The sequence below is a fragment of the Ascidiella aspersa genome, chromosome 6 (assembly GCF_963924565.1).
Source record: "Ascidiella aspersa chromosome 6, kaAscAspe10.2, whole genome shotgun sequence".
In the NCBI taxonomy this organism is placed as follows: domain Eukaryota; kingdom Metazoa; phylum Chordata; class Ascidiacea; order Phlebobranchia; family Ascidiidae; genus Ascidiella; species Ascidiella aspersa.
This window is the reverse complement of record NC_139452.1, coordinates 16,410,353-16,436,578: the sequence shown is the minus strand read 5'-3', so window position 1 is coordinate 16,436,578 and position 26,226 is coordinate 16,410,353. Positions and strand designations below refer to the sequence as shown.

General features: G+C 34.1%; 1 protein-coding gene across 1 annotated transcript; it reads right to left on the bottom strand.

Annotated features, from left to right (window-relative positions):
- Window positions 1-5,159: 5,159 nt before the first annotated feature.
- Window positions 5,160-23,151, bottom strand: LOC146140488 (hypoxia up-regulated protein 1-like). Its single transcript, XM_083393035.1, has 26 exons — window positions 23,012-23,151; window positions 22,817-22,910; window positions 22,084-22,162; window positions 19,679-19,824; window positions 18,224-18,312; window positions 18,015-18,143; window positions 17,849-17,953; window positions 17,617-17,738; window positions 17,422-17,547; window positions 17,053-17,187; window positions 16,574-16,656; window positions 16,376-16,508; window positions 13,181-13,299; window positions 12,962-13,030; window positions 11,355-11,502; window positions 11,162-11,246; window positions 10,784-10,855; window positions 10,349-10,453; window positions 8,688-8,805; window positions 8,333-8,543; window positions 7,540-7,632; window positions 7,301-7,426; window positions 6,784-6,891; window positions 6,396-6,480; window positions 6,061-6,270; window positions 5,160-5,622 (listed from the first exon to the last, which is right to left on the bottom strand). The coding sequence occupies exons 1-26, from the start codon at window positions 23,070-23,072 to the stop codon at window positions 5,546-5,548; spliced, it is 2,928 nt and encodes a 975-aa protein (XP_083249161.1). The 5' UTR covers window positions 23,073-23,151; the 3' UTR covers window positions 5,160-5,545.
- Window positions 23,152-26,226: the final 3,075 nt, after the last annotated feature.

The following is a 26,226-nucleotide window of genomic DNA, read 5'->3' as shown; positions in this document are numbered from 1 at the left end:
CAACTTATCGATGTAAAACAACATCTTTTAAAGTTTAGTACAGTGCTCTTTAACTGGGTATACCATATAATACTCAAGACCACCATTTAAGCCCTAAGGGACTGTGTTTCAGTTTGTAATAGTTTTTTGCTTTTGCAAAAAATTAGCTGATGAGTTGTAATTAACACCTTTACAACTGGAAAAGTTAACAAGATAAATGCTTCATATGTTGTTTTTTTAGTTTTGTGCGATGCAAACTTATACAATGGTCATTGTAGAACCATACAGCTATCGGGCCATGGCCCACAGCTTGTTTGTCATATGATAGCTATGGCTTTTACATAAAAACCTTTGCAAGTTTAACCTAATAAAGGCAATATTTTAGCACTTTATGCGTGCAAGATGTCATGCTATGACATATAATTATGACATCATCTCTTAATTTTCGTTTCATGCATTTTGCATTTGTATTTGTAAATATATAAAGGTATACAATGGAGAACAGTTTTGGAGCACTAGTGACCCGACTGTATTCCATAATTTGTGCTTGCCAAACTGCTAATTTTTTTGGCCAAAATTCTACACCAAACTTTGGCTATATATTTACTAGAAAGGCTATATATTTCCTATTTTTGCTATAAATTCAGTGGGGCAACGCTAAATGATGTTATTGGCAAACAGCCTAAAAATTACGAGAAAGCGGTGCACCCAAGGTAGTACACCCACCCCCCTGCAAGAACCTGTCAACTCACCCAAAAGTACACCCACCCCCCTTGTTTAACATGGAAAAATCGGGAAGTATATATTATTTTTTGGGGGCAGTTTGAGTCTGTTGAAATAGTTGGGATGTACTTTTCACAAAACACAGTGATTGACAAGCAAACTACAGAACATTGATCATACAAAGTTTTAAGTTCAGGTTTACTATTTTTACTGGTCTAGTAGTACAACAGACATTTACAAGATCCTGCTGATGCACGACCAAAAACAGTGGGACCGCTTGTTTAACAAATGGGAAATTCTGAGTGCATATTCCATTTTCGGCCATGTACGGTTTGTCTGTTTAAAAATGACATGTGCCCTAGCCACCCCTTCCACAGTGGCAGTATTCACAAACGTTAACAGTATAAGAGTAATAATGAAAAAAAAAAATTAAAAGTTTATTATTCGAAAAAACATTATGTGGAGCTGGTCTACAACCCTACTTGAGCGTTGATACAATTAATAATGCAATGCACAATATTCGGGTTAGTGTTTGGGTGATGGTGGGTGGGTCAAGTATTAACACTCAACAATATTACTTGACTAACCCAAACGCTAATCCTCGCCATAACCCAAATAATGTTCGTTGGCGGCATTCTAGACCAGCACCCATTTTGTTTTTCATCCGAAATTTGTAGACGTAGTCGTTTCCTGCGTTTCGCCAATATACACTGTAAATATTCCTTTAAGGCACTCTCGCGTGGGAGAATTGAGATTTAAGAAGCCAAAGATTTCCTTGACGAACAGGACTACCTTTGTCATTTTAAAGTTTTTTTGATTTGTTTTTATATTCCGTGTACCATAATCATGATTTCTGCACGCCCTGCCTCGTTTTTATTCTACGAAGATTAAACAGTGGAATATGTTAGCTTCGCATGAATTAGCATTAAGAAACGAACTACTAAACTAGTATTTTATGAGACGCGCACGATTCTGTTTTATCAAAATGGGCTAAATATTAAATGAAAAAAAAAAATATTTTACGTACCCGTACCGGTAGTCAAAATATGCAAATTCCAGTTTAGTGGGCCTTGGATACCTCGCCTCAGGATCCGGCTATGCTTAGGGTACATTTTATTTAAATTATACTATAATATTGATTTTAAAGGTAGCTAGTGTAGTGGCGTAATCTAATAAACCTGAGGCATTACCCTAAACGGCCTAAACCTAAACCACTACACTAGTACCGTTAATTATATTGTTTATACATGTAGGCTTGCAGCAATATTGATTGCAACTATTGCCACATCACATTATTGTTTAAGTGTAACGTTAAAAAATGTTGGGCCGCGTACTCTCAAAAACGAGGTTTTGAAATCGGGTGGGTGTCTAAAATGGTTCAGCAACAGCAACAGTCATCGAATTTAAATTTTAAAGTTATGGTAATCGGTAAAAAAATAAAATTACCAAAAAACATTTTGCCGAAATCGTTCTTATGAAATTCATAGAGATCAGTGGGTTTAAGTCAGAGAGTCAAACCGTTTAACTCGTTCAAGTTCGGCTCGCGTTCAATGATTTTTATCGGAATCTAGGTTGGTTCCTGTTTTGGAGCAATTGAAATGTTCCAGTCCAGCTCCGGTTCGAGAATAGTTATTTCAAAACTGGTTCTGATCCGGGCACAATATGAGTTGAACCAAACTTAAAAATGTGGGTCAATACATGTCGAGAAAAATTAATATAATCTTCTCTTGTTATGTCGTGCGCCAAATATTTTGATTTGTGTACATCGCGTGTTTTTAGTGGTTTTTGTTTATCTGAACCTGGTGCGGGTGCCAAACTAGGGTCCGCGGACCAATTGGGGCACGTACACCAGTTTCAGAGGGTCCGCAATGTACAACAATAATTGAGATTCGATATTAAAGATTTATCGGGTACATTGATGAGTTAATTGCAGCAGAATAACCCATTCCAATATACGCTTGTCGTATTTGATAGTTTTTGCTTTACTTTCTTTTGTGTGTTTTTGCAGTTCTCCTCTATTTCTTTGTTTTTGCAGTTCTCCTATCATTCTTTGATTTTTATAGGGCCGCGAATAATAAAAAAAACGCGGCGACGCGCGAGCGAGCGCGAAATTTTTTAAGCAAATGACCAAAATAAGGCTCATCCCTATACAATCATCTATCTAACCCAAAACCAACCCATAACTATCACTAACTCCCCTAATATTTGCAAACCTAACCTAATGGCTAACCTCAAACAGGGGCAAAAACAGCGGCGCACTAGCGGCTTGACAGCAAAACGGCCGGTACCAAACAGTTGTCTCCCAATTATCCTATACTCTCTTTCTACAGTTTAAGGCGTTATTTTGTCGATTTAGGTCTTATTCCGATTAATTTAGGACTTAACATGTTTAGGTCTTAGCTAGAGTCTAGAATTCTAGACGATTTTTGGTCTCATTCTGTCGTAGTTATTCCTGAAAATTTGTCTTTATTATGTCGGATTGTCGGTGGTCTTCATATACCGGTACTATGGTAGCCTATTATAGATTATTCTGAATTTGATATAGTGGCTTTGTAGGTCTTATAATGTTTTACTTGAGAAAGTACTGTTGAATTAATCAGCTAAGCTGAAAACATATAGGCTATAAGTTCGCATACAAACTCGAACAAAGGCGCTTGTGTCTATTTCACACAATTGGCTTTCGCAAGAACGCGCAAGTTCACATGATTACGATGGCAACAAAAATCCGGCAGCGTTTCCTTGTAGCTTGGATAATATAAAATATTCACGTTACGTAGTGTGACGCAACATGCGCAGGAAACATAGTTATGCCGTGCAGCGTGTTTTTTGTCAGAACTTTGGCGCCCCATAGCCTAAGAGGGAAGGTTGCACTAAACGGGACGCTGTCTAAGTCACCACTGAGCGACTTATTAACGTGCCACCAGGTTTCCCCAAACCATGTATTATTTGATGCAACTTATGGTCGCCATTTTTTTTTGCACAGTGGTTCTAAATCTTTTTAACGCACGAACTAATTCCCTATCACTATCAGCATATGCGTTCGACGCTCGTCAATTCATAGAAATAATAAATAAGTTCTCAAAACACTATAGCAGTAGGCTATTTTAAAATGAAGAACGATTCGAGTCAAATAGATTGGTCTAACAGTCAGAAATGTAGGCCTACATAGTACGTACTTTGACGTTTGTAGAACTGAATATGTTTTATGTGTTAATGGAAATCACCTTGACACCCTTGCAAGATAAATGTCGACATTAATTCCTGATGAGTTACAGCAGAATACTCCAGCAAAGCTATAGCAATTCAGCTCAAACCCTAGTAAAATATAGAATTTTTTTAATAGTGTGTGATCTGAGTTGCTATAGCTTTGTTGGAATATTCTGCTGTTTAAAGTTTGTACAGATAAATTAAACCAAAAGTTGCAAAGTTAATGTTCTCTTGTACTCACTAGAACCTTACATGGACTCGGGGTTGAAAAACACAGCCTAACCTTTTCTAAAGGAACCACAAGGCGAAGAAACCAGTGCCACTTATGACCAGGGGCGGATCTATGATTTTTGTTTGAATGGAGCCATGTATTTTTTTAAATTTACGTCTTCATTTAAAGTCATGAAACAAGTATATTCGAAAGAACCCTGATGTAACGAACTCGTGCGCAACTAAAGATAAGCCTAAAAATGCGTTTATATTTGATTTACATTAACCGAAAATGTTATGGCCAAGGACACCACTCCTGTGGGACCTTCTCTAGCTAGTCTACTTCACGGGTGACTATACTGTCAGCATCGACATCAAAAATAAGACAATTGCACCAATGTGTGCGAGTTGATTACGCATCAATAAACTGTGTTTCGACCTTTTATGTTTAAATTTTGATTAGACGAAAAGAGGCGGCGGGCCATAATTGCCCCGCGAACCTATGGTTCGATCACACTAATTTAGAACAAAATTAGTTAAATATACGACCCACAGAGTGAAGATTTGTGGCACGCTGTAACCTTTTTGGACCACGACACAGATACTCTTGACTAGTAGTTTTATTGCCCTACAAATAAGACTACATGATTCGTACAGTTAATTTATCAAGCTTTCTAGCTGCAAATCCCTAACATGTCTAATTATATTTGTAGTATGTCTTTGCCTATTTCAAAAAGATCGCTTTGCCCTAAAAGGTCTTTCGTCTCATCGCATTCTCGAAAACATTTTTTCTTGCATTAACATAGTGAATGATGGTTGCAAATATAGTGTTTGACCCCTAAAATATTATTAAACTCAGCAAAAAACAACGATTGTCCGATAAGATACATCGCGATAAAAAAAAGGGTATTGTTTATTTTTTACGTCTTTTGTGAGCGAGTGAAGATTTGTTATTCATGATTGCTTGAATTAAACTCCTATCAATTTTAACTTTCGTGCACAGCTGGTGGTTGAATGTTCGACTCACCAGCACATCAAGGTTGCACCGGACTATTTATTGCCCCTTTTAGGGTGACACAAACGAGGGAAATGGCGAACGGTGCAAAATGAACTTTAAACCGTTTGGAACCATTACAATGCGAGTACCACAACAAACAATGACCAACTAACACCTCCCCAAGCATCACAATGGATTCTTGTAATTAAACTGTCTTGGGGGACGCAGGAGCACGTTGTCGGGAAAGAAACAAACAAGGATAAACGGAAATATTTCTTGAACTGCACAAATAGATAAATAACGAAACCAGGCATAGAAATATATCACGGAATCGAGTGGGTTTAAAGGTTGTACTACTTCTCCCAGCACCATATCTCCGCGAGATCACGATTGCCGATGGGGAGACGCAGTCGAACGTACATTACTTTGCTAGAGTTCTTGTTTGTCGTGGTCTTCTTGCTTTTCAGTTGTTTTTTCGGACTTCTCGCTTTCTGTATTTGTCCGTTCTATCACAACAATAAAGCTTGTAAAAAAGTGTAGAAAGAAACGCTCCTCTTATACTTGTGTAAATTCTTTGTTATGATACATACATGACACAGTTAAAAATCGCTCGCCGGGTACAAAAATCGAATCTGGAGCCTTTGTGTTTAATTATTTTAGTGGTCACTCAATGGTGAAAAATAAACTATAACACAGATTGTATAGGTAAAGTGAAAACATGCTAAGGTAATTTAGTAATAACTTGGCATATTACTTGCTGGTTTATGATACTTTATGGCTTATATAAAATATCATACTACATTTAGTAACCTAGGTGTGGGAAAAATGTGAGTCAATCATTGGCTAGTAGTTTCAAGGTCATTGAGTTTTAAGTCCCAGGTTGAAATTTAGTTAAAGGGGTTAAACTATAAGAAACTCGGTTTATCACAAAACAATGGTGTTACCAGAAGTTGGTTCTGTAGGTGGCACTTCTTCCTGCGATTGTGTCTCATTTGTTGTCGCATCATTTTCTTCAGATTTTTCCGATTGGTCTTTGTTTTCCTCTTTGTCTTTCATTTCGGCTTTAGCTTCTTGTTTGGAGTCTTCCACTATTGTTTCGGATGATTGCTTCGCATTCTCGTCTTTATCCACGTTGATAGGTTCTTCTTCTTTGGCTACAATGTGTTACAAAAATTGGTTTTGGAAGAACATACAAATAATGAGAAAAGGTATAACGTGGATCCCTGGATAATTGACTCAATAGGTTATACTGTAAATCAAAACCAATATTTATACTTACTAGCGTTGCTGCTAGAGTTTTTATTTTCATCATATTTCGGTTTTTTTGGCTTCGCAGTTTTCGCTTTGTTGTACATGTACTGAACCTTTGAAATAATACAATTGTTAACGGGTAAGCAAGGATTTGTTAACGGGTTGAAACATTTTTGGTAAAGTACAGATACAGCATAATTGTAAAAGGTCGTTTTATCTCCATTAAATTAGACAATTGTTTTTTTAAAAAAAAAAGTTTTAAATAAAACTTGTATTATAAAAAAAATTAAAATTATTTATACTAGATCGGAGAGTATTGTTTGATATAAGTGAAATCGAAATTTGTTTTAAAATTTAATAGCTATGTAAGATAACCACTAAACCTTCACAATTGTGTAAGTTCCAAATTACACTACCTCTCGATTCAGGTCATACGATTTCCGCCGTATGTCATCGGCTTTCAGTATAGGGTCCTCGTTCGGCTTTAGTGCCTTTTCTTGCTTTACGGTGTCATTTTTCCACAACTGAAGTATGTTTGTAATAACATTACATATGTAGATAAGAAGTATGTTTGTAATAACATTACATATGTAGATAATAAGTATGTTTGTAATAACATTACATATGTAGATAAGGAGTATAAGGTGGTATTGTGTAACAGTAATTTTAACGCACAGCACAACTGTACTTAAAAAACATTTGGTGAAACTGTATTTTGGACCGAATAACTGCAATACATTAATAGCGTTAACTCAAGACAGGGCAACAGTGTTTTGCCATATACAGAAATGCTTTTTTAGTTATTATGCCCAAACTTCTACAATTTAAACTGCAACATTGAGGACGCTTAAAATGCAATTCGCTAAATTAAAAGCATGTTTTATTTTTTCCATTAATACGATTTTACACTGCACATTTCTGCGTATTGCTTACCACGGTGCTGTTATAAAGGTCAATCAGGGTTTGAATTTCAACTTCTGTGTATATCTGAGCTTCTTCTGGCAAGGCAGTCACGGCATTCATAAAATGAAACGTATAGTTGAACAGACTTTCCAGTTCCTAAAACAATAACACTAATGACATTCAAGTCAATTAGAAGGGGGTTAGCTAGATTATAACGTTTGTTCCGTGTAAAGATCTTTTAAGATAAATATTTTAAATATTGGACATACCTCCAAGGCAGGTACAGCTTCTTTTCTTGTTTTTACTCTCATCAGCCAAGGTCTTGCAAGATCTTTTAATGCAGTCCGCTTTTCGTCGTATACCTAATGAATAATAACCGATCAAGTATGATAATGTATAGTATAAAAATCGCAATACGGTTTAGCAGGGTTGATATTGAAATAAAACTTGCACTCGCCAGGACGGACCTTACTATAGTTTTCGGATCGCCGACCACAATTGTTTACAGCTGTATTGATGCGTAGCACTTCTTGCCATATTATATAATACGTTTGTATAATTCGTTTTTGTAGTTGCACACAAGCGAATCTTTAGCGATTTACGCAATAATTACTAATTAGCCTTTAGTCGTGGAAGTTTAAGATAAATGAGTTCAGTAGGACTAATAACAAAAAAATATTCTTGCTATGGTAGCTCGAGTGGTTAACAGTCAGCCCTTGCATTTGGCGAGGGGCCAGGTGAAAAATCACAACCCTGGGTTGTATGTATTTAATCCAATAAATCATCTAAAAACTCAAAACACTACAAACCATATTACAAAGTTTGTGGGTATACCAAATTTGTAAGCGTCCATATTGTGTCATAGGTATATCAGTTCTTATAAATTTAAAAACAATACAGTTACGGAATAAAAACCAGTAAATTATAGCAAACACAGATGTTACAGCGGATAAATGCTGTCTTGTCTCTCACTATCGATAGATGAAATTAATCACTTTACGGTGCATAATCCAAGGAACGAAGGATTGGCGTAATCTAATGTTTACGTGTCGGCCCAGTTACCTCAGGGGCAGGTTCTCCTTCAAGGTCCTCCATCCATTCCAGGGCCTCATCAAGGGCAGGAGATATTTTTTCTTTCTCCTCTTCAGTGAGCGCTTCCTCATACTCCTCGAGGTAAAGCTTATCACGTTTGTCGTAGATGTAAGACTCCAGTTTGTTCATGGCAGTCTCGCGAGCAAGTTTGTAGGCATCTTTGTCAGCAAGATGTTTTAACCTATGCAAGTAAGCATTTTAGTAATCAAAAGAAGCAAGATCTGAATGATTTTGTTTTAACCAAAAAAACAAAATAATCATTTTACTCTTTAATCGCACAAAGCAATTTGAATATATCTTTAGGGAAACATTTTAAGAGGTTTACTTTTCAACAGATTTTTCCTCGTGTTCTGCTGGTGGTTCAACATGATCTAATACAGAAATATCCATTTCCAATTCCTCAGATTTCTTCACTTTTACACTTTTGGAAATTGTTTTCGTTTCTTTTTAAAAGCATAACAAATATTTGTCAAGAGCTTCTAACACATTTTAAAATCTACATTAGTACAAGAGGGACCAAAACAATATGTTTGGAAGCATTTTTTACATTAGCACTTTTTTATACAATACGACAAGTAATTATGTACAGCCTAGATTAGGTAATTTACTATTACTGTTCTACAGTCTCAAAAGTAAGGAGTGTGCAATATGCTGCAGTCATCGCGAAAATATTTTGCTGGTGCTTCTGCATATGTCCCCACGAAACCCCGAAACTGTAAAAAAAAAAAATTCCGAAGTACGACTGTCCGATACCATGAGATCGGAGCCTATACCCCATATGCCAAGTGTTGCTATCTGTACTCGTCAGATCCTAGAAGGTATTGGTGACAATTCGATACCAATTGGTGACGTCTTATTTATGTATAATTTTAAAAAGCAAAACACAAAATCGTGTATTAAAACTGAAACAAAGTTAGTCGGCAAGGGCAAAATAAATGCATTTATTAGGTTTCGAAAAGGCGAAACGTTTTTTTTGTAGAAATTACGCGTTGAGCAGATTAAAATATTAAGCCAATTAAATCATTAACTTGATGGCTGCACCTTAATCGTTTGCACGATGTGCAAAAAATCATACATTGCGTTTATATTGTTTTAAAAGTTGACTAGGTGTTACTTAGGATACAATGTAAGCAGTTAAACTAGATTTGCACCAACAGAATAAATCGTGTAAAGTATATAATTTGGCAGCAGTTGCATTTCGTAGCGAGTCTGACTCAGAGCTAGCTTGTATAAACACTAGAAAAAAGGCGATTGGCGATTTGTGTATTTTTTCAGTCATTAAATTATCGACGTTGTTTTCAAATGGTTTCTGTCGAATGTAGCAGTGCTTCTGGGACGAATTTCTTTAGCCCAACTCTCGTAATTTTGGGTATAAAATTGCATCTTTCCAGAAGACAAGGCGATATTTTTTAACTTTTCACAAGCTTCTCATTGTTTTTTGTTGTTTCATTTTGAGATATAGTTGGTATGCATTGTGATGCTTTTTCATACTGATCTTAGCCAAAAAGTAGAAACCGAGCATACTTTTAGATCAGTTTCAGAAGTAAAATTCTCTAAAAACTTTGTATTCATACGGCCGCCAACAATGCGTTTTCTTAAACTTGTGCTACTAACAGACGCACTTTGTGCACTCCTGCCTTAATCAATCAGTACTGACTAATGGATACCTGGAAAAAGACTTTAGGTTGCTACTACTTCAGCTAAGGTAAATCTGTCTTAGCCCGTGGTCTAATCGGTATAAATATATTTTGTCAGGTTTAATTTGCACAACCCTTACTTATGCCCGTTTGTATATTAATAAAAATTGGAAACAGTGTAGTGACTTAAACAGTTAGCAGTTGGCAATTTAAAAGCGAAAATCTTTATAATCACATAGTATTTAAGATTTTCCTTTAATAAAATGTGCTAAAATTAAAAAAGGGTGACAAAAAGGTAATATTATAAAAAATTGCTACGATATAAAATTAATAAAGTACAAACACTAACCGTTTTTAGGTACTTTGTCAGCATCCTCAACTTTTGTTTTCGCAGTTCCATTTAACGGCTTTGAATCTTCACTTGTCACATTGGCTGATATTTTTTCCTTATTGCCTTTTAAATGTTTATTTATGTTACTGTGTTTACTTTATAACACATATTTTTATGAAATAAATTAAAAACATACTTAGAAAATTGCAGGTTTTTAAAGATTAAAAGGTGGATTACTAGACATGTTTTGAATATAATTCAACAACAAAACAGTACAACTATCGGTTAAAACGAATATAAATAGTAAAAACAGCACTTTTAATAAATACAACTGAAGGAAATAGGAGAAATTGACAAGTCAAATTTCTTGTAAACATTCGAAGACTTTGCGGCAATCCTATATTTGTAAAGGAAAAATAATAATCATCATGATGTAAAATGCATTTTAGGTACCTGAAGTTGTTTCATCAGTATCATTTTCAGAACTCCCGCCACCGAAAAAACTAGAAAGGCCATCTTTAATTTCTAAAATACAAGTTGAACAATGATCAAGCAGGATTGCAAACATATAATTGTTTATTTAAATAATGCTACAAGTAAAACTGTTGACTACATCCATTCCATTTACAAAAAAATAAATTTAATCTCTCCAACCCAAATTCAAAATACACCCAATTCACGAAAGAACAAATTAGGAAGAATATGTATTTCACTTTTACAAGTGTGGATTTAAACAATTCAAGTGTATATCTCAGATATACACCAAATATTTTCCAGACTTGAGGTGTAATTTTCAGATTAGAATTTTCTTATCAACAAATTACTGCTTACTTTGGAGAGTAGATTCCTCGTCAGAAGCATTTCCAATTGTTACATTTTCTTTGATAGTTTTATTAACTTCAAAAACAGCTTCTACCTACAATAAATTTTAAATTTTCATACAAATTTTAACTTAATATTTAAACATGAAAATTAAGTTTGTTTCATTATATCATATTTTTGTTTTCACATAAAATAATCTTACACTCTCCAAATTAAGGATTCCACTTTCATCCATTCTAAAGTGAGCCTTGACACCTTTGGATTCCGAGCTGTTATCCTTTTCATACTTTTCATGAATTGCAGCGACTCCCTTAATTTTTACTAGTGAAAGCAGTCGGTTTCCAAAAACTCTGAAGAAGAATGGTTTAAAGCAAAAGGTAAAATAAACATATATTAATTAAAGTTTGAGTCAAAGCCTAATTAAAAAGCGTTAAATATTAACTGTGTGAGTTGGTCTAACTTTTTTTTTTGTTTTTTCTGTTTTAGATGCAGCAAAAAATAAAATACTTCCTGAAACGTGAAAAAAAAAACTTCAACCATGAAAACTAGGGATGGCAAGCCTGTCAATTGACCGGTCAAATACGGTCAATTGACAGCACGTTATTTGACCCTTTAAATACCATATTGGATTCAAATGTTGTAAATTTTATCAGGGTTTTATTGTGATTGTAATTTTTAAGAATTCATATATAAAATGGTAGGGTTTACCTGATGCAAACACATGTTCTGTGGTAATAACTAAGTTTTTGTTACAGCAAAGTAGATTTATTTTGTTTAGTCTGGAATAAATGCACATATATATATGATAATCGCATTTGTCATAAAAGGAAACACTAGGTGGGGTATACCACAATTTTAGACTACTTAGAAATTTAGAAGAACCAAATCCCTTGTCTCCAGTAGACCCAGGTGATGTTTCGAAAATTCAGATAGTGACAAAAGTTGTGACGAGTAGTAAAAAATATTTTTTTACTGATGCATTAACTTGTTGTTGTTAACTTTCTTTTTTTTTTTAATAAATTTGTTGGCTTAACTTGGTGGTTGTAGGATGTAGAAATGGTAAAAATTACTTGAATACTGCTATAGTATTGCTTGCAAGATGGCCATAGTTTTGCTTCTTATTGATGTTAAAAACATAATTGTTTTTGTTTTACAAACCATTGTACTCTAGCCAAAACGTTCATATATTTTATTTAAAGTTAAAATCAAGGTTCAATTGCATTTTGATAGTGTGATTAGTATTTGAAATTGCGTATTTTTTTTAGAAAAGTATTTTAATGTAAAAAAAATTTCTGAAAAATAGTGTGCAAACAGTGCTGAAGAAAATTTTGGCTTAACACCTGAAAGATATTGTTTGGACAGTTCAATGTTGTCTTTTATCACTAATTTAACCATGGTTATGACATCAGTTTTCTTTGGAAAGTCATACTTTTAGTCAAACTATCAAATATCAGAATGTAATAAATATCAGACAACCATAATTGGTTGGGTTATAATTCCTGATGAACTGTCAAATGGTAAACCATTTTTTTTACTTTTTGATATCATTTTAGTTTAACCGAAGCATGCACAAAACATTGAGGACCATTTTAATGTTAAAAAATCAAACTAAGCTAGGTTGACCCCCACCGAGGAGTATTTTTGTTACCAACCCACACAGTGATGCACAACCTTCCTAATGGCAAAGTTTATCATGATGACTGGTGACAATTGTAATTGTAGGGACAACATGTGGCTTGGCAGTTTATTAAAAGTAATTAAACATTTTTTATACATTTATAAGACTAAACTTGACTAAAACAAACCTACCTTTTATCTTCATCATTAAAAAATTTTAAATCCCCATAGCTCACACTGAAGTTGAAATTGTCATAAAACCTGTTTCAAAACATTATTCTGTTAGATTGAAATCTAATAATACGGTGCATTATAAAACTGGTGTTTATTCTTTCAGGCACAAGGAATTCATAGAATAGTATATTACAGAAAAATAAAACTGAAAATTGCATTGTGTTATTATTTATTTACCTATTAAATGTTATAACTTTTCTCTGGGGGTAAGGGTTGCTTCTTTGAAAAAGAGTCTTCTTAACATGCTTTGTTTGTTCAGTTCCATTGTCATGTTTACTATGACGATCAAAATCAACCTGTTTAAAGTCCAAAAAGTTAAACACCACAAGTGACAATATAGGACTTGGTAAAAACAATCTTATTAAAAGCTCCTAAAAATATTTTTACAAATTGTAGGGTGGTTGCGAAAACAACAGTACAGCCAGGCGCGTAGCGTGACCGTTTCAAAAGGGGGTGTCCCGAATTTTCAACTTAGGGAATTCCCCTATTTTCCGTTTGACGATAATGAATAATGACGTCATAAAACAGTGACGGGTATGACGTCATAAAATAGTTATAGTAATGACGTCATAAAACAATCAGAAACAACTAACGTCCAGCAAAGCGAACACGTACGTCGTCGACACTCCTGCCAGGCGAAAAAACAAACCAAAACCGTAAAATATGTGTGATAGATTTTGGAAAAATCATAATTCGACTATCAGCAGCGCAGTTTCTTAAGTTCCATGTACGGGACTAGCGTTAAATTACAAGCATGCCTTTCACCACCTGCAATACTAAACGGAAGATCGTTTTTTTTTCCGGGTGTTATTATGCAGCGATTAGCGCAGCATCTGTGTGCCAAGTCAAAATATAAGCTGCGGTTGAGGGAAAATATGTTGTGTAAAATACACACTAAACACATGGTCTTACAATATGCTTATAGAGAACAATTTTGCGTTAACTATTACATAAAAATGGCGACTTTAAAACGCGCACGATAGTCATCATTATACAACCTTTTAAGTATCTGCTTCAGTTAAAAAACAATCTATTGTTAACCAATATCACATATTAGAGCAGACAGCGAAAAGCGAGGAACATTAGCTGGGCCCAACTTCGACTTTTTTAGCATGTAAAAATAAAGACGAGTCGACTTTTTAATTGTTGAATTGACACTTGATTTAATCAACCAACCTCAACAAATAACGAAAGAGAAAAAATATACCGCGTTTTACGGTCGACAAAAAAAGGACAAAAACGGAGTTTTGCGTTAGATTTTGGTTACAATAGTTTTTTTTAATCCTAGCCCCCCTGGATACGCCACTGTGTCACATTATCAGTAACCCAAATAGGGGTCTGGGGTATGGTGTGTACAACCCCCAGCGAGTACGGGCGGAGACCGAATATTTTTCGTTTCGCGTATTCTAGGCGCTAAAACGGCGATTATTGGGAGCTTACGGCTGTTTAAAGTCGTCTATTTGACGTTAGAAAAATTGCAACACCTCGTTGACTTATTCACGTCCGATTGTCAAGTGCTTTCAATTGCGCGCGAAACGCTATAAAATTGCGGTGTCAGAACAGCCTCTGTGACGTAACAATCACAAACTGTTGCATTCGTTGCCAGCAAAGCTAACGATGCTTATCAACAAATTTGGTGATATTTGTAGTTTAATTTTGCCGATGGTATGAAGCGTGACTTCAAACTAGCCCATTTAGAACTCTGTATAATTAGTAAATTATTCAGCTGAAACTGTGCAAGAAAACCACACAAACATGGCTTATTACTAGGGCCATTTTTATTTTAACCTTTTTGTCGCAAAGTCAAGTTCTTTTATGGATTTTAAAAAGTGCATCGTTTTTATGGCGATAGATTAAGCTTGCTTAGGCATTTTTGTATTACAGCATGTCAGCAGGCTATTCCTAAAATTCAAACTGTTGATCTTCGAAAAGACCACGTTTATGAAGAGGAAGTGTTTTGTAACAACCAATAAAAAAATGGACAATTTGCGACAAAAGGTACTGCTGATCCAAGTGGGCATTTTGACACATTTCCTGCTTTTATGGGTTAATATGGTTTAATTGTGTCACACTTCCTGATTCACAATGCTTCCACGACGATATTTACATAAACTACTCTCAAGAAACACAAAAACTTTGTCAAAAGTCATAATTTGACAAATTTTGACTTTATTAATAAATTTTAACTTTATTGTAAATTTTAACTTTATTTTAACCTATAAACTTTTTAGTAACAGTCCCCTAGGTGCTGAAAACAACTTTATTCTTTGATTCGTGGACAGACGAGGGTCTTAAAAAAATTTAACTTTATTGACTTTTGCGGGCCCTACTTATTACTAAAGTTACGGTAAGACGGCCATTTATGATCCGTTTAGCGGGAAACTATAGTTCGCCGACGTTTTAATCTATGTTTTAAAATGCGACGGTCAAGCGCTCCTTTTCGAGATCGAGGCTAATCAAAACATTTAATAGAGCGACCTGCGGCGAAGACGTTTGCTGTACCTTACAAGCTTGATTTCTACGTTGTTGAGAGAGTTTCGTTTACCAGCAATCACGGTTTTAGTTTTGTGATAATCGTGTACTAAGATTTCAAAGGGGGATGTCAAGACTCCTAGGTTATTTCTCAATTGATATTTTTGAGGTCTTACATAAATGCATGCTGTTGTCTTAAACAGCAGTTTATTATCCATTTGTTTCTTAACATTAAAAATGTTTATTAAATATCTAAATTGTTGATAGCAAAGACAACAAAGGCACAGTCAAGTAAGAGCTGGTAACAATAAACCAGCTAACTTTCATCACTGTGATCCTGTTATATTTTAAATTCAGCAAACAAATAAACATTAGGTCATACAATAAATTAAAGTAGAATTTTTGTCTGTCACACCAAACTCTACTCACTGAGCATTTTTTTAAGACATAAGACATATGTATAATAATTAATGCTTAAAAAATCTAACAATATAAAACTATTACAGTCAGTGACTGAACAAAGTCAAACAACGCCCAAGTTTTTGGTTGGGAAACACTGCTTTTGGAATTAAGTACATAATATCAAGTAATTAAAAATGGTGTGTGTTGTTCCGTGATTTTTAGCCCAATATTTAGAATTGTACTGCCAACTTGTAACTTTAAACATCTCAAAAAAAAAGAATCATGTGATTAAGAAATATTTATTAATCAGGTATATATATCTAAAAGTTGGCTATTTACTTTGTTCATTAACATAAAAAGCAAAGCCACACAAATGGAGGAGAGTGACAATATTTGATGGCTTGCATTTTAGGCAGACTTTAAAAAAAACATGAATTTCAAATAAAAACAGAAAGAATATAGATTAAAAGTGTGAAACAACAAACCCTACTATTTTACCTCAATAGGATAAACAGCCCCTCCTTTAACATGGAAAGTCTTAACACGAAACGCATTAGACAAAGCAGCAGCCTGATATGAGGCACCAAGAGCAGCAGCTTCATCAGCATTAATGCTCTTACCCAATTCAGACCTGCAAATAAGGATGCCAAAGAATGTTGTACAGATTTAAGTAGAAACAAGTTTTGCTTCACTTACTTTCCAGAACTTTTCAGTAAAATTTGTTGAACTTTCGGTACTCGTGTTCCTCCTCCTACAAGTAATATCTGACCAATGGAATCCTGGAATTTTTAATTTAAAAAAAATGTAAGGTAAGAATTTAGTTTTGTATATATATATATATATATCGGCCTTTTAATTGCCTACCTTCTATTGGAATCTCAATTTTAATCAATATACAGAAGTTTAACCGGGCCAATGGCCATCACACTTTCATAAGTTGAAAGTAGTGATTTATATGTTAATACATTTTGTAAGACAACACTTATTAAGCACAGTTTATAGCCTAATAGTGTAAACTGGATATACAACATTGTAGGTTACATCAAGGTGCCAACCGCAAATGATCCTTTCGGAATATGAATATACAAAATCTTCTATCATAATATGTAGTAATAACTATTTTGGAACACTAAATAAAAATAGAGTTGTGGTAAAATGCTTAAATTGGTGCGTACCATTGTTAAATCTGCAGACTTTAAAGCTTCTGTGATTGGTGTTGAAACTCTCTCCCAGAGATCAGAGCAAATTGTTTCAAAGTCTTTTCTCGTTACTTTCGCTCGAAAATCTTCTTCATCTATCAGGCCTTCAATCTGAAAGAGTAAGTCAAAAGGTTTTATTTAGTCAGTGTGATAGTAACAACACTATGCCTTTTTATATAAACATACACATTTTTTGTGCTGTGTTATGGGTAAAACTGGCATCACTTTTGTTTGATTAAATATTACATAAAACTTTAGAAACACAGCAAGAGACTATGTACACTATAGATAAACAAAATTAATTATTTTTAAATATTTTCATAAGGGAATGTTACATAGCTGTACCTGTGCTATATGATCAACATTAGCACTAAGGACTTTCATGACTCTCTTTGCCTCTTTCAGCAGCTTTGCCATCGAGCGTGGGTTTTTGGTTACATCCATTTGTGTCTTTTTATTTTCATTAAAAAGCTAAAATTGACAAGAACATACAGTTTTAATGAAATTGAAAATACCACATTTTATGTTAGCCAAATATACCTTAACAAGGTGATCTCTTAAACGAAACTCCATTTCCAAACCACCAAGGCTACGATCAAAACCAACTCCTTTTACCGACAACTGCGGATCTGTTATACCATTCACTTTCATGACCTGATATGCTAAAAACATTTAAATATATTTTTCGAACACCTCCTTTTTAAATATGTACAAAGAGAATTTAAAGACTACTAATTTCAAAAGTAAATAAACCACAATTTAAAGCTGTTACCAATAACTGATACAACTGTGCTGGTGGCCCCCATGTCATAAAACATCATGTACGAAGCTGAGCTGTTTATATCATGTCGACGAAACACACCATAGTTCAGTGCAGCTAAAAACAATATAATAAAAATAAAATTTTTGTGATTTACCTTTTTTTCGAAATAACTTACCAGCAGTGTTTTCATCCATGAGTTGTGCAATACTTAAACCAGCAAGCTTAGCGGAATACAACAATGCCTTTCTTTCAGCTTGGTTGAAATACACAGGAACAGTAATAACACAAGTATCAATCGGTTGCTCTGAATGTTTTGTTTAACAAAAATAATAAAAGTAAGAAGTTTTTTAGAATAAGGGAGGATTTAAACCACAAAAAACTTACGGGCATGTTCCTCCGCCAAAGTTTTGGAATGATTTAAAACCATGGCAAGGAGTTCTTCAGGTGAATAAGAAAATCCCTTTTCTTCATTTCTGCAACAAATAAACTAGCTTTATGTTCATAACACACAACACTGAAATTACACAGTCAACAGATTCCTGTGTAACACCTGTATTTATAAATGTTTCAGTGTCAACTTTTTGGACTTTTTAGACATGTATTAAAGCCAGCAAAATGAGAAGAACTGTCTTATGGTTAGGGATGTTCAAAATAGAATACCGAATCCCAATTCTGCCGTTTATTTCGGGTAATTGGAACCGATATAATTTAATGTTTTACCGCGGATAGTTGCGCCTAATTGCACAAACGCCTGTGGTAAGTTGGCCTGTTGCTGCGGCGACCAATTTACAGTGCTTGCTTTAAATGTAACCTGGTAGTGCAGTGTCAGCGTTTTTTCGGGCGACCAATTACCGCGTCTCGCGATAACGTTCGTCTAATAATTAAGTGTCAAACAAGCGTTATTGGGCGAGCGATCAACGTGTAATGTCTGGTGTGGAGTTCGCAATTTCCCTAGATGCGTTAAGTTGCAAAAGTAACATTACGTTGTAAAACGTGCTGGCCGTCCACAAAATGCGCTATAGGGTTACTTAAGGTCAACTTTAGGCCAATATTCTTATGCAGTTATGTGCAGCGTAATTGTCAAGAATTCGTTAAGTTAATAGTAACTTTGTATTCTTTGCAGTACAATATTTGACTGCATAACAGATCACGTTAAAGTAAAAAAATAAGCCCTAAGACCCAACAATGCTTAAAAAATAGGACCGAATTGCTTAAGACTTTTGTGTGCAGTGTTGCATTGTGCTCACTATTGGCAAAAATATAAGTTTTGGCAACAACCTGGACAGTTGACATATTACAGTTTACCCTATAGGGTAGATTAAGATTAATCCCTTCCCCAAACAAAATCGAGGTTAAATAATTTAATAAAAATATACTAGGATTCGCTATTCTGGATTCGTTATTCTAGATTTGAAACCTACTATTTTAGAATACCTTGGGATTCTACTTTGAACATCCCTACTTATGGTAAATGCGCTAATATCGCAAAAAAATGTGTTCTATACCTGTCATCAAGTTTGCAGGTTGACATTGTCTTATGGATCACTAACAAAGTTGAATTTATAGTTTGTTCTGAAATTGGTTCAAAATTAGGACTTAAAAAACTGAACGTAACATAGATTTTTAAACATGTTTTGGTATTTATGAATTTTTTAAGATGATTGAATGCAGTTATACTGACCGCCTTGGTGATGTAAGTTTTGGTGTTAATTTTACTGACTGAGAAATAGAATATATTAAAAAATGGTTTTAATCCCTATTTATATAAGTCACCATGAACAGAGACAACCTAAGTAAAAAAATACATTGTAGCTCATTGCAAAATAATAAGATACTTACACAAATACAATTGTTCCAGTATCTGGGTCTTCTTTGATATTGTGATAAGGAAATCGCTTCTGGTATTGCTGAACTAATGGATTGTCAAGTGATTTAGCTAAAAGATCTTGAAGGTATCTGAATGTTAATTTGGGAAACCTCACACCCTGTAGATATATAAATTTTAAACAAATAATTTACTATTATTATTTTAAAATGGACTTTTGACATCTTTAGTGACATGCAATCAATAATCTAAAACAGTGTGGTCCAACTGCAGGCCCGCGAGTTTCACTTTTTTGGCCTGCGAACTGGGCGTCAGCTTTTTATCTAGCAATATCACTTTAATTTTTGCTTCTGTGTTATTGTAATGGACAAAAAACTTCGTAAATCATCCTTTGTGATTTCATAACTACCGTAGCTGAACAAAGATGTAGATTTCAAAATTAGTATATATGTCATAGGCCAGCGGTTCTTAACCCCCCTAGGGGGGCGCAAGCTCCAAGTCAATATTTAAATTTTTTGCAATGATTTTAATGGTTTCGTGGGTTGCACACCACTCCTACAGCGCTGTAGGCTACAAACTCTGTTTTTGCCATGTTTGACATTAAAAATGCAAAAAAATTCCGCGCCTTGCGTGAATCTTGTTTTTCTATTTTTCTTCACTATGTTTGTATTTTTTCTTCACTTATGTGTGTCATTGCATGTTTTATATATAACGGCCCTATTTAATTGCAATTTTGCTCACTTATAGATAAACGACAAAAGTCACCACCCCGTTCAAACTATTTTTATCCCTATTTCATATATGATAGCAGGCTTGCAACAGGGGGACTCAAACTTTTTTAAGCGAATCTATACTGTTTTTGCAATATGGCCGTTGTATTGTGTGACGTCACATCTTTTGAAACAAGATAACATACTGTTTAAATCAATGTGTCGAGCACAAGCAATTTGTTGTGTACCCAATGCAAAAAGCCTCCTGCATTTACAGTTTAGCGCCAATTCAACCAATTAAACTCAATTTTTTCCGTGTTTTGCGCGGCCGACAACAAATTTTACTATTTTCATGTTGTCTTAGCAATATGTAATAGAAAATGTCGAATTGCTTTTCGTAGGGGGGAGAAAGGCCTATGAAAATTACCAAAGTGGAGCGTTAAAAAAGGTTGAGAACCACTGCCATGGGCTATATAAATTTGCCAGCAATAACCCTGAATCGCTTTAAAAAAAAATTTAAAAAAAACATTTGCCCACAATGAAAAAAACAGTTCAAAACATTGGCCCGCAAGATAAAAAAAAAATTGTTTTTGGCCCGCGATGAAAAGAAGTTGGACCACGCTGATCTAAAATTTCCAACTTTATATGTGGTCACAAAATTTCAGTTAAATATGTCAACATATATATATATAAACACAATTATGATTGCTCTAAATTAGTGTTTCGAAACGTTTTTTGGACTGGCGCCCTTAGGCTCAACAGATTTTTGTAAAGCCTAGAATGTCTTACTTGTTACACACCCCCCGGGATGGATTTAAGATGCATGATTGGGAGGAGGCATAATACATTTAAACTGTGCCGGAATAACTCAAATCGGGTTTCAAAACAATCAGCTAATTTTTGTGGAGGGCGCATTAGAAATAATGCCTCAAAAAAAGTGTTTATCTAGTTTAAATAAACAAACATTTTTATGTTTAAGAGAAAACACAATAATAGGCATTTAACTAATTAAAACCTATGCTAGCAAAACGCCAAATAAAATTTTGCACAAATACAACATGCAGAGATTCCTACAGTTGGTAATAAAAGGTGAGCTTGTAGTGACACTACACCGAACCGGATTTATCGAAGCGTTATGTTTGCCTTTTTCTTATTTTTCTTGTGCCTTTTACTCGCCGGTTCTAGTGTGTTTTTTTTTATTCGGCGCACCTGGAATAAAGACTTACCATCGCCTTAAGCTTGCAGGCATTTCAATTTACTTTATAGGAGAAAATTTGTTCACACAAATACATGCTTCCAAATAGGAATTTTATAAATTGCGTGCTTTTATTTCCGCAAGACCTTGGTACTATTAATGAGACAATTTATTAGCTGAATGTTTTGAAACCTGTCCTTCAGTTGAAATTATACTGAAGATTGCTAATTATATTTTCAAATCTGGTTTAAATAAATTAAGATTTGATGATTCTTTGTGGAATTATCATAAATCTGTTTCTAAATTGTTTTATCAAAGTGTGTTTAAAAGTTATATCAATGTGAAGCATAGCCAAATAATTTCCCGTTTTGCTTGTATCTTTGGTAAAAATGGCACATATAGATTGGGTCATGCTAGGTGTGATAGAATACATATAAGCACCAAAAGTGTCACATTAATTGCACAACCTAAATTCTATTAAGTAATTTACAATAAGGGTTTAAAGAAATTTTACTTTAGTCATGGCTGCACTTCCAAAGTGTCTTTCACCACCAGCAAATGATACAGCAACTTCTGTTTTTCTTTTAGTTTCCCTGATTTAAAACCACAAAACAAATAGGTTAAACAAAATTTTCAAAATTCTATAGGTTTCGGTAGTTTTACTTTATAGTTACAAGCTTGTAGTTAAGTATACCTAACCACAATCAAGTTTCACATTGTGTATAAAATATATTTTATTCCTATAAACAAAACATAACAATGTTGTCTTGATTTTTCTTTAGTATGGATATCACATTCTTTACCGTTTTATCTATTTCTTAAACAGAAATTTACTCAACTACAAAAATAGAGAGAAGTTAACGATAAAACACTTTTATCATATGAACTGTTAACCTTGAAGAAAAGGGTTGCAAGAGAAATGGTTTGCTTAGAAGTATATGCAACTTTTTTGGTGAACAACCTTTTAAGTTGGCCATTAAACTCAAACATTGTTTGAAACTTTTTACCTTTGAATTAACCGAAATTTAGGTTGCCTTTTGAGATTTAATTTTGTACCTAAACATATTGGCAGAAGAAGGTGCAAACTATAAATGTACGGGCAGGATTACCTTTTTAGAAAGCAGCTCTTTTCTGCTCACACAACTCACCATAAATAACCCAAATATATTGATATTTATATAAGCCTGGACATTGCCAAATATTTTAACTAGCAAATGTTATATACATATGACAAAACTTTTACTGACTTGTTTAAAGCGATTTCCATAGGTACTCCAGGTTTAACAATAGCAATTTTCATCCATTCTGATCCAAAGTCAACGGACATTACTGCAATGGCATCTAAAAAACAAGTATAACAAAACTAACAATATTTACACAACACACTTAGTAAGTAAAAAACAACTTTATAGAGTAACTTTGATACATAAAATGCAACATACCTGTACTTTGTAAACTGCATATCAACATTGAAAGAATAGGCAATAACAAGAAGTTCATCATAAAGAAATCACAGTAATAAATTGGTCTAAATGGATTACCCAGAGGGCAAGATATTTTATATATAAAAAATGAACTGTGTTAAAAGTAAACAGCAATTAGGAAAAATTTTGTTCATATTTTAAATTTGCATGTTTTAAATGTAAACAATCTTAATAAAAAAAAGTTTTTTACACTTTCTGTATTAGTTATGCACAATAAAAAACATGTAATTCACTGAAATAAGGTTATACAAATAAACATATTGTTTTGCCGTTTTTGTTTTTAATATAAAAGTTAAAAATAATAATATTTTTTATAAAGCAATTTAATATTACTTTTTAAATCATTTTAGTTAAAAAAATCTAATGTGTTTTTGAACTATTTATAGAACAAGTTTGGATCATATCAGATTTTTTCAATATTGAGATAAATTTAAGTTAGCAGTTAAGTTATCTTTTTGCCAATATTCGAGATTGTGGGTATCAGAGTAGGCAATAGCTAAAACTGACAAAACTTTGCAAAATGAATCAGATGGTAGTTGAACAGCTAACTCAGTTTTGTAAAACAAAATTGTAATCAATGCCAAAAAAGAATGAAACAAAAAGCAATTGCACAGCCAAACACTCTGGTTACTGGTTAAGAGTAATTTCAATGCAAATTTTTCTTTTCGGGGAAAATGTTTGAAAAAAAAATGTTTCTAAACAGCTTTGGTAAACAACAAATTGATGTGAAACTGTAAAATTAAGGTCATCTTTGTGTGATAAACAGGCACAACCTGTTGCTGTATGGCAGGCCATGGCCATGGATATCACTTATGGCAAGGGTCGGCAACCTTTCGTATGCAGTCCGACTCCGACTCTACAGCCCGTATTTCTAAAATAAGATAGCTATTGTGCAATCCACTTATGGGGCTTATGGAAAATATGCCACGAGCATGCGTATCCCACCTTGATAATTTACAGTTTGCTGCATTAGCACCTTTGAAATTTAGTACTGCGCATGCGACACTTTGGACCCTAGTCTAACTCGAGTCCCGAGTACGACTCAGCAGCCCTGCTGCGATCTGAAATCTTATTTATGTATTTTTTTGGGAATACTTCGATGCTTTTCAGCCAATACCTACTAGTGTTAACTATCAGTTTCGCTTTTAGTTGGTTTCTCAGGTGCACAAAACACACATGCTCAATTTTAATGTAGGACAGTGGTTCCTCAAGCTTTTTAAATACGGACCAGTAAAATTTGGACTTGGACTTCCAAAAATTAAAATCAATTGAAATATAAAATTGTAATATATTTGACGGACCGGCAGGAAAGTTGACGTGGGCCAGCGGTTGAGAACCACTGATGTAGAATGGATCATTGAGACGTAATACAAGCAGTTTGTGAAAAAATGTGTGCAACCATTTAGTTAGCGCTAGTGTTAGTGATGTAATAGTAATGATAATGATGTGGTAGGAATGTAATGGTTGCACTTTCCTAAGGTGATATAAAGTGAGCGTTAAATCAATTGGCGTACCCTGAAAAATCGTCTACGTGCCACAAGTGGCATGCCAGGGGTTGCCAACCCCTGACTTATGGTTAATTAACTACGCTATGGTTAATAATAATTTAAAATAAGAGTAAGGCCATGCCAAGGGTTGATATAGTAGGTTTGCATTGCAATATGTGTTTAAATACATTCTACAAAAAATTTAATCTTTTACATATTTAAGCCGGAGTAAATGGGCCAGTGCTTACAAAACAATATATGGAAAATATAAAAATTGTGGCCACAAAAACGATAAAATATACAACATTGTTTTCCACATAATTATTTTTAGTGACGTTTTTTTAGCAAACATACATAACATGAAACCACAATTGTTTATAATACACAGTTTACACTAGTCAACAATTAATTTGTATACCCCAAAATTTGGTGCAGGCCTAGAATTCTATTAAGTTTTTGTAAAAAAACAATTGTAAAAATTAAAATTGTAACGAAGAAATAAATATAACACTGGACCCCCCAAATACTAACTAGCACCCTAACCCAAATAATGTATAATGTGAGCAACTTTAAGAAAATTCAGATTGCAGTGCCGATTAATTTTTGTGTCATTGACATCATTTAAATATGGACTTGCTTTAATAAAGACTTGACTGGGACTTGATCAATTGATGACTTGGACTTCGATGGCTTGGTATTTAAAAAAAAGCTAACTCAGACTTAACTAATCTTGCAAATCACTTGACTAGGGTTTAATGTCATTTCAAAAGACTTGTTTACTACAATACTGATGTAAAAGGTTGCCAACCACTTCCTTAAATCCTTGCGGAACACAGACTAGGGTTTAAAGTCATTTCAAAAGACTTGTTTACAACAATACTATAAGAGGTTGGGAACCACTTCCTTAAATCCTTGTGGAACACATATGTAATGTAGAATGTTTCACCTCAGTGCATTTTCTTAAAAAATATTATTGCGGGTCTACAATATTTCAAATAGTGACCTCGATTAACTTAGCATGTTGAGCTTTTCTGAGTGTAATATCTCCACAACTTGTGCAGCAACTAAGCCAAAATTATCACACAAACACTGTATTGGCAGCTATCCAGCGCACTTTAATTTAAAAAATATTAATAAAATATATCCTTTTTTTACAGTAACGAAACGAGTTGTCAAAATTGAAATTGCAAGAAGAAATAAATATGGGAGAACAAATACAATAATAACACCCACCCTAACTCAAATAATGTAAGCAATATAACCCTCTGACAAAAATGTGGGTAGGAATCTATAGACCAGCGCCTAAAGTAACATTCAAGTAAAATGACTATATTTTTCGTTAAGAGTGTGTGTATTGCTTATTCAACTATAAAGGCCAAAAACAATCTGCGGCCAAGCGTTTTCTTAAACGGCCAAATTTCTAGTTTTTGGTCGTAAAAAGGCTAACCAGGCAACCTTGTAAGCCGGTATGAAATGTTGTATGTCAATCAGCTGATAGCCGGTATTATTATAGTTTCTTGGCTTAACAACACCAGGCAACACGTGGTTGGTCAATTTATACAGTGACGTAAGACGATGAATTTCATTGACGCGCATGAGTAGGTTTAGTAGGGCTGTTATAAAGTGCTTATAAAACTTAGATGTACATGCGCATTTTAAAAATAAATGTATAAATTATTTTGCTAA